The sequence below is a fragment of the Hakea prostrata genome, chromosome 3 (assembly GCF_041222555.1).
Source record: "Hakea prostrata isolate BN-2017 chromosome 3, UWA_Hpros_2, whole genome shotgun sequence".
NCBI lineage: Eukaryota > Viridiplantae > Streptophyta > Magnoliopsida > Proteales > Proteaceae > Hakea > Hakea prostrata.
In genome coordinates, this window is record NC_142602.1 from 4,981,216 (window position 1) to 4,994,571 (window position 13,356).

The window sequence follows — 13,356 nt, forward strand, 5'->3', positions numbered from 1 at the left end:
GTTTGGGCATTTAATGGGCCGTCTTTTACCGTTAGAGCATCATAAATGTCCGAGCCCAAGACCGGGACTTCCTAGAATTAAGGGTCGACACTCATCCTTTCATGTTTATTTACTGAAATACCCTCATTCAGATGAAGCGTCTCCATGAAGATGAAGAGACACCGACAAAAGGCAACGATGGGGTCCAGTCAGGCGGTCACGGGCTTTTGAAACTACGTGGCGTGAAGACCTTCTTGAGATGAAGGTGAATGTGAAGCTGCTGCTGCTACTCCCGCTCCGTGGGGCGTAATTGTCCTCTCATTGGCTAGAGACAACGCTTACTCTTAAATAGGTAAATGCATCTCCACGACCTTTTTTATATTCTATTTTTGTCAAATCTGAATTCTCTCTGCTGGAAATGCAATCAGAATCGAATTTTCGCAAGGAAAAGCAGTGGAAGAAGTGGAAGAAGAAGAAGCAGCAGTAGCAGGTGAATAATATATCCACCGCAGTTTGACTTTGGGAGGGAATCGCTTTGTAGTTTGTACATCGCCGCCTTTTCCCTGTTATTGCTCATGTCAAATCGAACACGCGACTGTTTCACTTCAAATTGATCAGGAAATAAACTCACACTCAACGCATTCACACAGTGAGAACATTATAAGGTTGAATTCGGAAAGAGATAAGGCGGTTGTAGCAGAAACACGGTTTTAATTGAACTCTCTGGAGGTGATCATACTCGATCTTGAATCTTGTTTTTCAATTCAATTCGATTCGAGTGAGATGAGTGGAAAGGGAGAAGGAAACTCAGAGGGAACCGGGACTACGGGATCTTCTGCAGCGGCAGCGGAGAAGCAGAAGGAGAAAGCTAGGGTGAGTAGAACGTCTCTGATCCTCTGGCACGCTCACCAGAACGACACTGCTGCTGTACGAAAGCTTCTTGAGGAAGACCGTTCTCTCGTTCAGGCCAGGGATTACGATAACAGGACTCCGTTACATGTCGCTTCTCTTCATGGTTGGATCGACGTTGCCAAATGCCTCCTTGAGTACGGTGCCGATGTCAACGCCCAAGATCGCTGGAAGAACACGGTAAATTTGTCACTTGAAGGTCTTTTCGCTGTTTCCATTCTATTTGTCTTTCAATCGGATGCGATTTTGTTGCAGTCATTTAACCATATGAAGCTTCAGTGGACATAATTCCAATGCTACAGTGTTTGTCACCGGAATTTTGAGCTCTCTGCCGTTATTTATTTGGTTTAATTAAGACGTTGAGTTAACTTCACCCCCTACAACTAGTGCAGTGTTCTGATGTGTTGTTTTATGTGGGGAAGTGTTCACCAAGTGGTTAGTGTTATTACCACCTGAAGTCGATAATTGATTCATCCTTATACACGATTGATAAATGAGAATTATGCAGAGACAAAAACGTGAAGGATATAGACGAATTTGAACCCATTTTAGTGGTGTATATTGATTATAAAATTGGGTAGAATAGTTGTATCCTCACATTTCCACAAAGTTTTGGGTGAAATAGCCCCTCCTTTTCTAGGAATATCTTTAGGGAAACTGTAGTTCTCGTTCTTTACCAGGAATCAAATGTCATATTTGTGCACAGTGACATGGGTCCTCAGTCATCGCTCTGCCACTTTAAATGCCAAAAATTGTGTAGAATAGTTGAATCCTCCCATTTCCACATAGTTATGGGTGAAATAGCCCCTCCTTTTCTATTGAAGGACCCCATTTCAACTAAGGTCAGTTTACGAATGAAGAACTTATGCATATTTTTAGGTAGAGAAAAAGAATTCAGTATATAATATAGCAAGACCAATGTAAAGCTACTCTGATGTTATGTAAGTGCTATTAAGGGTGTCAAATTTGAACCGGAAACAAATGCCAAGGTGGAATTGGCAGATAAAACCCAGCTCGAAATATCGGTCAGATTTGATTTTTGGTTAGCATAGGAATGTTTTAATTGGTATGTTTATCAACCAGCGGATCGATATAAACTACTCAACCAACAAAATTCCAATCAACAGGCATCAAACTAATAATAAATAGATTAATAGTCAGTCTGATTTGGGTTCATTTAGTTCGAAATTAGTAGGGAGGAGATTGGATTACACTCGCAAGCTCTATATTGTGATAGAAGGTCATTATCTTCTTCTGTGCATTGATCTCATATAGAGCCAGAGGCAAGGTCTTGTTAAAATGTGGTTGTTGATTTAAAGGTAACTACTAGGAGCATAATAGAAGGGTTTCGATGGTAGAAAACTAACAAGTATGTCAGCTGGTTAGTTGCTTCTTGGTTGACCAGGCTTCTGCAAGTAAAGAAATCCACCAGATTGTAAAACCTACAACATCTTAATGTATTATTTTTCATTTGGATTATTTGTAAGCACTAAAGAGGCTCTGTTTATAAGCTTGTAGTTACCAGTTACATGATTTCTCTAGTTTTGCAAGAGCAATTAAGTGATACACTTTACCTAAAATGCTTCAACCATCTGGAACTTTGTTTGCTAGATTTGATATATTCTGATAAGATTGTTGTCTTCAGCTTCTCATATTGTAAAGCTTTTAAATTTAATAGATATAATTTAATAGTTTTTAGCCATTCTATACTTGTATAATCTCCAATCTTATCTGGCTCATTTATTTACTGATTAGAATCCTATCCTGACAGCCCTTAGCAGATGCAGAGGGAGCTAAAAAGCATAGCATGATCGAGCTGCTGAAAGCATATGGTGGCTTGTCTTATGTAAGTTGATTAGTTTTGTCAATCCTTCTTTGATAAAACTCAGCCTGTTAGTTTCTGGTATTTCAGTCTTTGAGTTTCCTTTGTACTGTTGTAGTTGTAATTGCCGATGGGTTCTCTGACTCTATCAATGGTTCAGTTGTTTTTTAGTGTGATTGTACTTTAGAGAAATTCAGGTCACCAGAAGAATAAAGTTTTTAATGGAGGGGGATAGCTACCAGACTGGCTAGTCCTGCAACAGTGCAGGGACATTCAATAAGGCTGGATTTTTTATTTTTGTTTGGGGGAGTCATATTACCCTACCCGAGTCTGGGTGCAGATGCCATACAGCCTGGTTTCCCTAATTGTTAATTTTACTAAGTGTTTTAACCTGATGTGCTGAAATCTTTGTCAAATTACCTCAATTTTGAGTGTACTGTTTGACTGCATTATACTGGTTTTGAGATGCAGGTGTAGGCGTATAGCAGCATTAGGTTGAGTAACATTCAATCATATTCATAGCTGTACCTGCAACTACAACTGTGAGGATGAAATCCAAGAGATCACTACTAACCTCGGAGGAATTTTTCTTTTTTAGTTGGAGTTGGGGGGGGGGTTGGGTGACCTTTACTGATTTTTTTTTTGGTGAAGAATCAGGTTTCCCAAACTCTGCTTCTCTGACTAATCGGGATCAGGTAGACATTCTTTTATGTTGTGAAGTAACCTGGTGTTGTGAGATATTCCTCTTGAGAGCTGCCTATGATCATGAAAACTTCTGTAGGAAATTTCTGGGATCCATCCAACTTTATAGATTTCTCCTAAAAGTTGCCTCAAAGTTCAAAATGGCTTCACATCTCCTGCTTTTTAAAATTATTGGGAACTAACTTTTTAGTTATTATTTGGTCTAAGATATTCAAGGACTATATTGTCCCCCTAATTTTTTCTTTATTTTTGTTTATTCTAGAATGGGCATGCACCTCTTACCCATCCACCATTGAGACAGTCAGCAAAAATAGCTGGGGTAAGGCTGCATACAAAAGCTACCCCTGGACTCTCCTTGTGCAGAAGCCTTCAGCACCATGTTCACCTTTGTTTTTCTTAAACTAAATGTAAAATTATATCTACATTAATATTTGGTGCTGGATTGGGCCTTTTTTCCTGTATCTTTGTACATATACAATGCCTTTTTTCCCCTGGTTTTTTATTTGCCTTTGCTGTATGATGCACTTGATGCTAGCATTGTGGCACTGAATACTTATTGAATGGAATGACTTCTATGCCTTATATTTGAGAATCACTTCTGCAGGGGCAAACTGGCAGCCATTTTGAGCAAAAGCCTGTTCCACCCCCTCTCCCAAACAAGTGTGACTGGGAAATTGACCCTACTGAGCTGGACTTTAGCAGTGCAAATATTATTGGAAAGGTAACTCTTTACTTCTGTGCTTGAGATTGATGTCATGAAGCAGAAACTGGAAAACTGTTATCAGTTACATTTTGATGGAGCAGATTAATTACTGATTGTGGTCCATGTAGATTGCTTTTGGAAAATTCAAAATTGAGACATGGTGGTTGGTGCTTATGAAATTTTAAGCTTTTCTTGGTTGGCCCTTGCATTGTTGAAAACAAGTAATGTATTTGTAGTGATGGTTCTGATAAAATTGTGCTCTGAATATGGGGTGGTTTAGAGAGGCCTCCCTGATCACCATAAGCTGAATATCAATGAATGTTACTTTGAGAATCTGTTGCCATCAGAAATGGGAGGATGAGGAGACCTCCTTTTGAGAGGCGTGAATGACTACATGGGCCCTAAAGAGTAATGGAATTATGGAGCTACAGTCTATGGCTATCCCACAAAGGCTAGATATGCTTAATGGCTTTAGTATTCATGAGTGCTATAACAAGAGTTTCTGATGTTCTACTTGTGCATTAACAAAAGAGGTAAGTAATGGGAGATTATCATGTATCATCTGGCATGTTTCCTGAATAATTTGTTCAGCTGGGTCTTGTGGGGAGGCCCTGGGTAAAATCTCTCCGGGTTTTAAGTTTATCATCTTGTGGGAATTCAAAACACTTTCCCACCCCCATGCAAATAAAAAAGAGGAGAGAGGAGATGGGAGATAGAGATTGGGAGCTTGGCATAGGCCCTTTGCCACATTTTATTATGTTCTTTTCGTAAGAAGGGGCGTGGTAACCTTTGATTGTTAGTATTGTTGATGAAGTTGCGGAGTGCAGGATCTTTTGTGGTAAACTTTTAATTGTGAAATCAGACTCTTGCATGACTTGTATGGTTGCACAATGATTCTTCTCACTTAAGATTGATGAAGAAATAGATTTCCTTATGCCATAAGTAATGCTTCTCTATTGACTTTGTGTGCTTTTGAATGAAATACTTATATTATTGTACCAAAAGAGGTTTGCTTTTTTGTCTGACATTTTCCCCTTTTTCTTTTTATTAGGGGTCTTTTGGTGAGATTGTGAAGGCCTCTTGGCGTGGAACACCTGTAGCTGTCAAACGCATTCTTCCTTCTCTTTCAGATGATAGATTGGTGATGTAATATCCTCTGTATACCTCAGCCGTTCCCTAGAGCAAGTTAAAAGTATTTTGGTTCTCTAGGGCTTAGTCGATCCATGGTTTATGTTTTGCCTGTCATTTCTTTTCATTTGTGTTGGTAATTATTTTCTTTGTAAAGAGAAGGAAATAATTTGCTGTGCCACTTGGAGGTGGCTTTGCTGGGCATACGCTATTGCCATAGACTCTTAAGTTAAACAAGAAAGTATGAAATTCACAGGTTTTAAATGGTATTTATGAGGTTATTAAATTTCTCCTTTTTATCCACCACGGAAGAGTATGTGTTGTTTTAATTCAACAATGCTGGATCTATTATAAAGCTAAGAATAATGATTTTCCATTGAAATTGAATCTAATTTATATTTCACATTTTAGATAAAATGGATTGACTATTGTTATGATGGTTGTTGTGGGCATATGTTTCCTAGTTTGTCTATTTCTGCTTTTAAAGTGCGAGTTCCTTATTTGTTCCGTGCTCTGTTGATTCAGCCAGGATTTCAGGCATGAGGTGAATTTGCTAGTGAAGCTGCGTCATCCCAATATTGTTCAGTTCCTTGGAGCAGTCACTGATAAGAAGCCGCTGATGTTGATAACTGAGTATCTACGAGGGGTAATATTAGCACTAAATTCTAGTTGATATTCCAGTTTTTGGTTTTCTTTTGAGCTTATTTTTAGGTAACCAAGCCAAGTTTTTTGCTCAACTACCTGTGTTCTAAATTGTACTTAACATTTATGCGCTGTATCAGGGAGATCTTCACCAGTACCTCAAGGAAAAGGGATCACTAAGTCCATCTACAGCTGTCAACTTTGCATTAGACATAGCTAGGTACATAGAAATTGTGACCTTCTGTCTTTTACCTTTGCAATGTTGGATCTTCTATTATCATTCTCCTTTCACTGAGGGATGGATAATTACACACTGCATGTATGAAATTCACTTTGGCAGACAATATTAATGTGTAGAAGCAGAGCCATAAAATTGAAACTCTCATCCTGGTAATTTTTTACATTTATGTGACTCCATTTCATCCATAAAATGTCATTATTGATCCCCTTGATTAAGAAAGAAAAGTTGAATTTTCAGCTTTCCAATCAGCAGTTCACTGGTTTGACTTTTTCTTGCAAAGGCCAACAATTCCTTTCCTTTGATCTCTTCAAATTTTTAATAGGAACAAAATCCTTGATGAGTAAAACCTTTCTGCAGCCACCATGAAAGTCTTTTCAGTCATTAATAGCTGTCAAGTTATTGACTTGGCCACCTTGTTGGCGTCAACTTGGCTTTTTTTACCCTCTCCAATGCTTTGAATTTCCTAAGCAACATGACAACTATGGTACTTATTTGATGTTTAAGGCTTTCAATTTTGAATGTTTTCTTGTGATATACGAAGAAGATTATAACTGGGAAGAGGGGAAAGTAAAACCATGTATATCCTCAATTGTGATGGTAGTAATTTCTTAAAATTTGCACTCTTGTATTATTCCTTCATTGTTTGGAGTTGTGGCTTTTCCTGGAAATTTTGAGCTGTCTTTTTCTTTTTAATAAACACCCAAACCCAACCAACCTCCCCTACCACCCCTCTTTCCCCGCACGCCTCTTGTCATTAAGTAAAAGGAGGGAAGGAAAAAAGCAAAGGTAAGATTGTGCAAGGTTGCTTATTGGTCTGTAATTAATAAAAGACTCTGTGAACTGAGAACTTGCTTTTGATTGGACTCTTGATTATAAATGCCGCAAATGTACACACATCCAGGAGTGAAGCATTCCTATCTTGTCATTCCTCTCTTGCACCTTGATTCAGGTGTATCACTTCTGTCACACAACTGCCTGTTAAAGTATCATATTTACTGTAATACCATGCCGTTGTTTTGATAGATTCTAAGCGTTTATAACTGTGAACAGATTGAGAGGGGGTGGCGTAGATTGTGTCCACTTTAGTATTTGTTGCCTAATTATTTGCCAATTGAGTTGATTCTCAAATTCAGTTCAGACTAAATAGGAGAGCCATAAGGATGAACGAGCACTGAAACAATCTGCAAGGCAGATAATTTGGACTATGCTATTCCACATGGCTTCTATCTGTTCCTTTGCCTATCTTGGAATTATATCATTGCAGATTAAACTTTATATTTTGTCCATGCCCAGCCTGATTGTTGTGAACATATGTTGCAGGGGTATGGCTTATCTCCATAATGAACCAAATGTCATAATTCACAGAGACCTAAAGCCAAGGTGAGCTTGTTTTGTGTCCACTGGAAAGCTTAGCTTGTTATGAATGTCTTTGCTTTTCTTTTTATGCGCTTCATAAGAATATTTACATTGATCTCCAGCATTGTCTTGTAAATCAAAGGCACAAAATAAAATTGTAAAGTTTTTTCACATTATAGTATAATGTGGTTGATATTTAAATCCTGTTTTTAGGTACTTTTAATTATTTTGATGTTGACTTGTTTGATGTTTATGGCTGCTATTCACCAACCACCTGTATTCTTCTGTTGGAGGTTGTTATGTGAAGAAGAAACAAACTACAATAGTTTGATCTAGTGTTGAGACCGAATATAGGACCATGACACACTACGGCTGAATTAATTTGGTTGAAATCTCTTGTTCAAGTATCATGGTTTCTTAAACAAACCACAATCTATATTACTAGCAGTCCATTTTCAGGAACAGATCAGTGTAACTGGTGCGTTGATAGTTTTATCTGTTTTGATGTTGGATTGGTTGATTTTTATCATGAACAAAGATCAACTGTGGACTACCTAGGAATGTGCAAAAGAAACAGACAACAATTGATCTAGTGTTGACCCCGAATATGGGGCCTTGACATACCTAGGCTAGTGATAAGCTATGAGAATGTCATTTGAGGTGGCATGGCCATGTTCAACGAAGGCCGGTAAGTGCCCATGTATAGAGAAGTGACATAATCAAGAATGAAGGAATTAGAAGAACTAAGGGCAGACCTAAGATAACCTTAAGAGAAGTGGTGAGAAAGGATATGCATAGCTTAGGCCTTGTATCTTGCATGACCTCAAACAGAGCTAATTGGAAGGCAATAATCCATGTAGCTGGCCCCATTTAGCTGGGACAAGGCTTGTTGTGTTGTTGTCGTACACATTCCGGATAAATTTATGCGGTTGGAATCTCTTGTTAAGTAATGCGGTTTTGTTGAACAAGCCAAAACCTATCTTGTTGATAATCTCTCATTTTTATGGGCACATCAAACATATGGAAGTTGACTGTCTTCTTGTGCATGATGCTGTAATGTGGATGTTGTAAAGACAGACCTGCATAATTAAGGTCTTTTGGTTAAAAAGCATGACCTTCGATACAGCCTATTGGAGGGCAAGGATTTATGTGTCAGAGCCCATGTAGCGGAGATTCTCTTGATGTGTTGGGTTGTACCTCTTTCCTCCTACTTTCATTTTTCTTTTGCTTACCCAACCCAACTTTCATTTTTCGTTTCTCTCCTTCGTTTTCCCATCTCATCCCATTTTGTCTAGATCCATGTAGCTGACTCTGTTAAGTTTGGATAACGCTGACTTTGTTGTTTTTTGTTGCTATAATTGATCTTCTCCTTTTCATAAGTTTATTCAGTTTTCTGATATGTTCTTTTTTTTTTCAGTAGAAAATTTTCTGATATGTTCACCACAGCATTGTTTCTGCCTTTCTGATTGTTGTTTTAAGCTGGGCATTGGTTGTACTTATACTCCGCCTTGAAGGAGATTTTTTGCTAATGTTTATTACTTGTGATTTATGGTAGGGGTGTTCGTATAATGATCTTTTCTAATTAGGGACTTGAGCAAATAGCATCACGGTTGGGTTATTTAGAGGAACCTTAAGCAAGCTTTCTTTCTTTCTTATTTTATCTTCTTCTACACTTTCACAAAAACTGGTTTCCTTGTTCTTCGTATCATAACAAACCTAATGCAGTTAATTGATACGATTAAAATGGTCTATGTCATTTGAAGGTTGTTCATTCTATTATCTATCAACAAAAATAAGTGGTAAGCTTGTTGGAATAGTTCAGAGGACCTTGATTATCTATTCTTTTGTTGCTCGCTCCCCCGCTCTATTTGGACCTTAGCCCTGACTTCTATTTTGCCCCAATCGCGACATTCTTTTGGCTTTGCCTAAGATTGGAATTGGATCCTGAGAAACTATGCCAGTGACACTATATGCAACCATGTGGGTAAGCTTGTCTTTGCCACCACTGTCCATCATATTTGGTGGGACGCACGTGAGAAGATGGACTTCCAAATCCCTATCTCGAGATATAATTTGGAATGCCATCTATTTTGATGTTTCTTCAAGGCTTCTCTCTCTCCCCCATCCCCCTATTGCTGACACTCCAAGAAATAAGCTGATTGTTAGTTCTTGGAATCTCACATCTTCTTTCCACTCCCTTCCTTGATAGGGTCCCCCTCTTTTTTTCCCCACTTTGTACATGTGCTCTTATTATTGCTCTCAGTAATTTAATTATTCATCCCAAAAAAATAAAAAAGTGGTTAAAACTTGACTTTCTTTTTTCATATTTTGCATTTGGTTAATTTTATTTGTTTCAGGAATGTTCTTTTGGTCAACTCAAGTGCAGACCATTTGAAGGTTGGAGACTTTGGATTGAGTAAACTCATCAAGGTTCAAAATTCTCATGATGTCTATAAAATGACAGGAGAGACAGGAAGCTGTGAGTTATCTTTAATTGCATTCAATTTTTATGGAATTGTATGCTTATAAACTTACTTGCTTTCAATCAATGTTTTCCACGGAATGAACAAAAGACCGCTATATGGCTCCGGAAGTCTTCAAGCACCGCAGATATGATAAAAAGGTTGATGTTTTCTCCTTTGCAATGATACTGTACGAGGTAATTCTGCTTCTCGTATTTAGTTCTGCATTAGAACTACAGGTATTGCAATTACCATATGGTTTTGGAATTTTCTTTATTGATTTGGTCAAATTTTATCACAGATGGTTGAAGGAGACCCACCTTTGGCACACTATGAACCCTATGATGCTGCTAAATATGTAGCAGAAGGGCACAGACCCCTTTTTCGTGCAAAAGGTTACACTCCTGAACTGAAAGAGTAAGTCAACATCTTAGTGATTTCTGTCTATGGGCTGCACCATGTCCCACCTTCGATTAAGGGTCCCCCTTGTATGAAGACAAATGAAGGAGACTTGGGTTTCTCAAATAGTAAAATGCATTTGAGATTTCTGTAGCCCTTCGTATCAATGAAGGCTTTTTGACACATGGTTGTCCATGCAGTGGTCAATGCTTTGTTAAGTTTTGGCTGATGCACAATTTGGCCATAGACTTTATGGGAGATAGTTAATAACATTGAACTCTGTGAAATGTATTGGGATGCAACAAAGTATTTGCCTTGATATCTACACAAATGAGAACTGAAACTTTGTGTTGTACTGGCGCCCTTTGGCATTCCCATCCACTTCATAATCGCCTTAGGTTCGTTTGCTGTTTGGATTGGGCAACTACCAACACAAACAAAGCCGATGAAATTTTAATACTGACTGAACTGGGTGTCAAACTTGTGGTTTCGGCAGGTTAGTTTTAAAAAAAACACCACACTTTGACCAACAGATTGTAAAATGTTACGGCCAAACAGTGGTTTGTGTTTTATAGGTGTAGACACAGATGTAGAACTAGAAATGCATACATGGGCTAGTAAATTTCCTTGATCTATTGTGGTTGACATTATCATTCTTGTGATTGAGATTAGCTTCTACTTCAAGAGCCTTCGTTGCTTGGATTGTTGGAACAGTGTATTATTGTCTGTTACAACCTCTGTTTTCGTTTTTGTATCTGGGTAACTGAAGAAAAAGTGAGGAACATGATTTTGGGGTAGAAATATCAGACTGGTGGAGGGACATTTTCATACGTAAAATTTTTCAGCCTAGTAGGCTGATTGAGTGTGACAAAGATGGGTGGGGATGGGAACTTTGTTATCTTGAGTTAGGCCATGATACCATGCCACCACCCAGAGCTACTGGCCTTTTGCTTGCACATTTGGGTTCTCTGCAAATTTAACATCGTTGCACTTTGTATTGCTTTGAATTCCTGTTCAGAATATTTTTCTTCAACAATGTTTTCATTTGAGTCGTATTGAATATTTTAGGTTGATAGACCAGTGCTGGGCCGCTGACATGAACCAGAGACCTTCTTTCTTGGACATCCTCAAGAGACTTGAAAAGATTAAGGACACTCTTTCTTCGGATCATCACTGGAGCATCTTTAATCCTTGACTGCTAATGCAATGAGATGGGTCCAACCTTGTTAATTTTCTCCAAGGTTCAAGCTTTTCCACTTCTATTCCTTGTTTTAGTTGTACAGATTTTGAGATGTAAGATGCCCAATTGAATGTCTTTTAAAAAAAAAGTATGGCTTATTTGCTGGATGCTAGTATGGTTTGATAAAGGATAGCTGCATTGCTTCAACCTTCCCCCCCCCCCCCCCTTTTCTTCTGTAAGCGCCATCTCAATCCAAATTTCAGCATCCTTTTAACATGTGGATCTTCCAAGAGCAAGTCAAGTCAAGGACTGAGGGCTTTTTAGTCGTTTACTGTTTTTCATTCTTTCTTGCTCTATAGCAGTTTCTATTCTATAGTTCGTTGTGGGAATGAGTTGGTTTTCCTTCTAGATGTTACCATCCTTTCCCATATATGGCACTCTGTACTCATTGCAATGAATTGGTGCAATTCATTTCAAAGTTCTTGTTATGGCATCAGGGCAGAATGCCTTTTGCTCTGCTCTCTCTTCTCTCTAAATGCTACCGTGGCCAGAGGTGGTCCTAGCAACCTGGCTCTGATATCATAATAGGAAATTTGCAATGAATTTAGATGCGTTTTGACTCGTCAATTTTATTTTTACTATAATTTGTTCACTGAAAAAATGTTGTGATCATCCAAAATAGGCAGCCTTCCATCAAACTATATAGGTTTTGGTAGTCTCCGTGGAGACTCTAGTGTTTTTTACATGCCCTTGAACTTCTGAGGTTCCTGGAATTTCATCAAAGGCTTCAACGGTAGATTTTATTTAGCAATCAAGCTTATTTTTTGGTTGTTTCATAGAGAAACTTTTAAATTAGATCTGTTCCTTACGTCTGCTTTTTGTCAGTTTAAATTTAAAGATGAACTTTAAATAAGTTCTGGTTGGTGTTTTCTTTAAATTTTTGGTTGAAACGTATTTTGGCACAGGGTGGATTAGATGGATGGGCAAATTTATAGCCATACATCATGTGCCTTGAATATGTGCTTCCATGCGAACAGTGAAAATAAATTTTCAGTGTGTTCTTGGCTGTGAAGACTCTCTGGGAACTCCTCCCTCACGCCCATCCAAGAAAATCCAGTGCACATTTCTTCTTAAAGGCATACCAATAGGAAAATTGTCATAAAACAAAATCATTTTTCCGTCGAGTAAATGGATTGAAATGAAAAGAAGTAAATATGCAAGAGAATGTCAGATGGTCCTGCATCCAGACAATGCGAGGTGGGTTCTAATTCCTCAATCAGAATCTTATATGTGCTGCTAATTTCAGAATTTTCAGACTTGATTTTTAAAGTGAATTTGGGAAGAACAACCCAGTTATGAGGAAGAAAAGGCAAAGATGCAAACAACTGACATTCCTCGTAATTTTATTTTCTTCACCTTGTTTCTTCCGTTCGTTTCTCTCCTCTGAATTCCACCTACTAAAGTGATCCGCAACTTGCAGACGTCAGTTTGGTGGATCTTGAGGCTTTCCGACTATAAATGTTTTACCGAATATGTTAAAAGGATAGGCCAAGGGGAAGAAAATAAAAGAAAACGAACAATTAAAACCCTAAAATACTAAGATTGAGTCATAGAGGTCAAGTTGAATTTTCCTTAGTTGATATATCTAAATCTCCTCAAAATAGAGGCTTACAGTATAATAGTATGTTCAATGAAAATTCAATTTTAAAATATCTATATTTTTCAAATATATAGTGGAGTATCTGTGCTTTAAGGCCTTCATTTAGGGGTACTAATGTAATTTGATCTAAAAATTATATTTAAGGATGTAGTCTTTTTTATTTAATTTAATTT

The 13,356-nt window shown here is 38.0% G+C and overlaps 1 protein-coding gene across 1 annotated transcript; it reads left to right on the forward strand.

The window, feature by feature from the left end:
* Window positions 1–231: 231 nt before the first annotated feature.
* Window positions 232–11,743, forward strand: VIK (VH1-interacting kinase). The gene is made up of 12 exons (XM_089148346.1): window positions 232–331; window positions 408–1,068; window positions 2,660–2,734; window positions 4,017–4,133; window positions 5,167–5,261; window positions 5,769–5,889; window positions 6,026–6,105; window positions 7,447–7,506; window positions 9,840–9,961; window positions 10,056–10,141; window positions 10,246–10,361; window positions 11,412–11,743. Exons 2-12 carry the CDS (start codon window positions 763–765, stop codon window positions 11,536–11,538), a joined length of 1,305 nt encoding a protein of 434 aa, XP_089004472.1. The 5' UTR covers window positions 232–331; window positions 408–762; the 3' UTR covers window positions 11,539–11,743.
* Window positions 11,744–13,356: the final 1,613 nt, after the last annotated feature.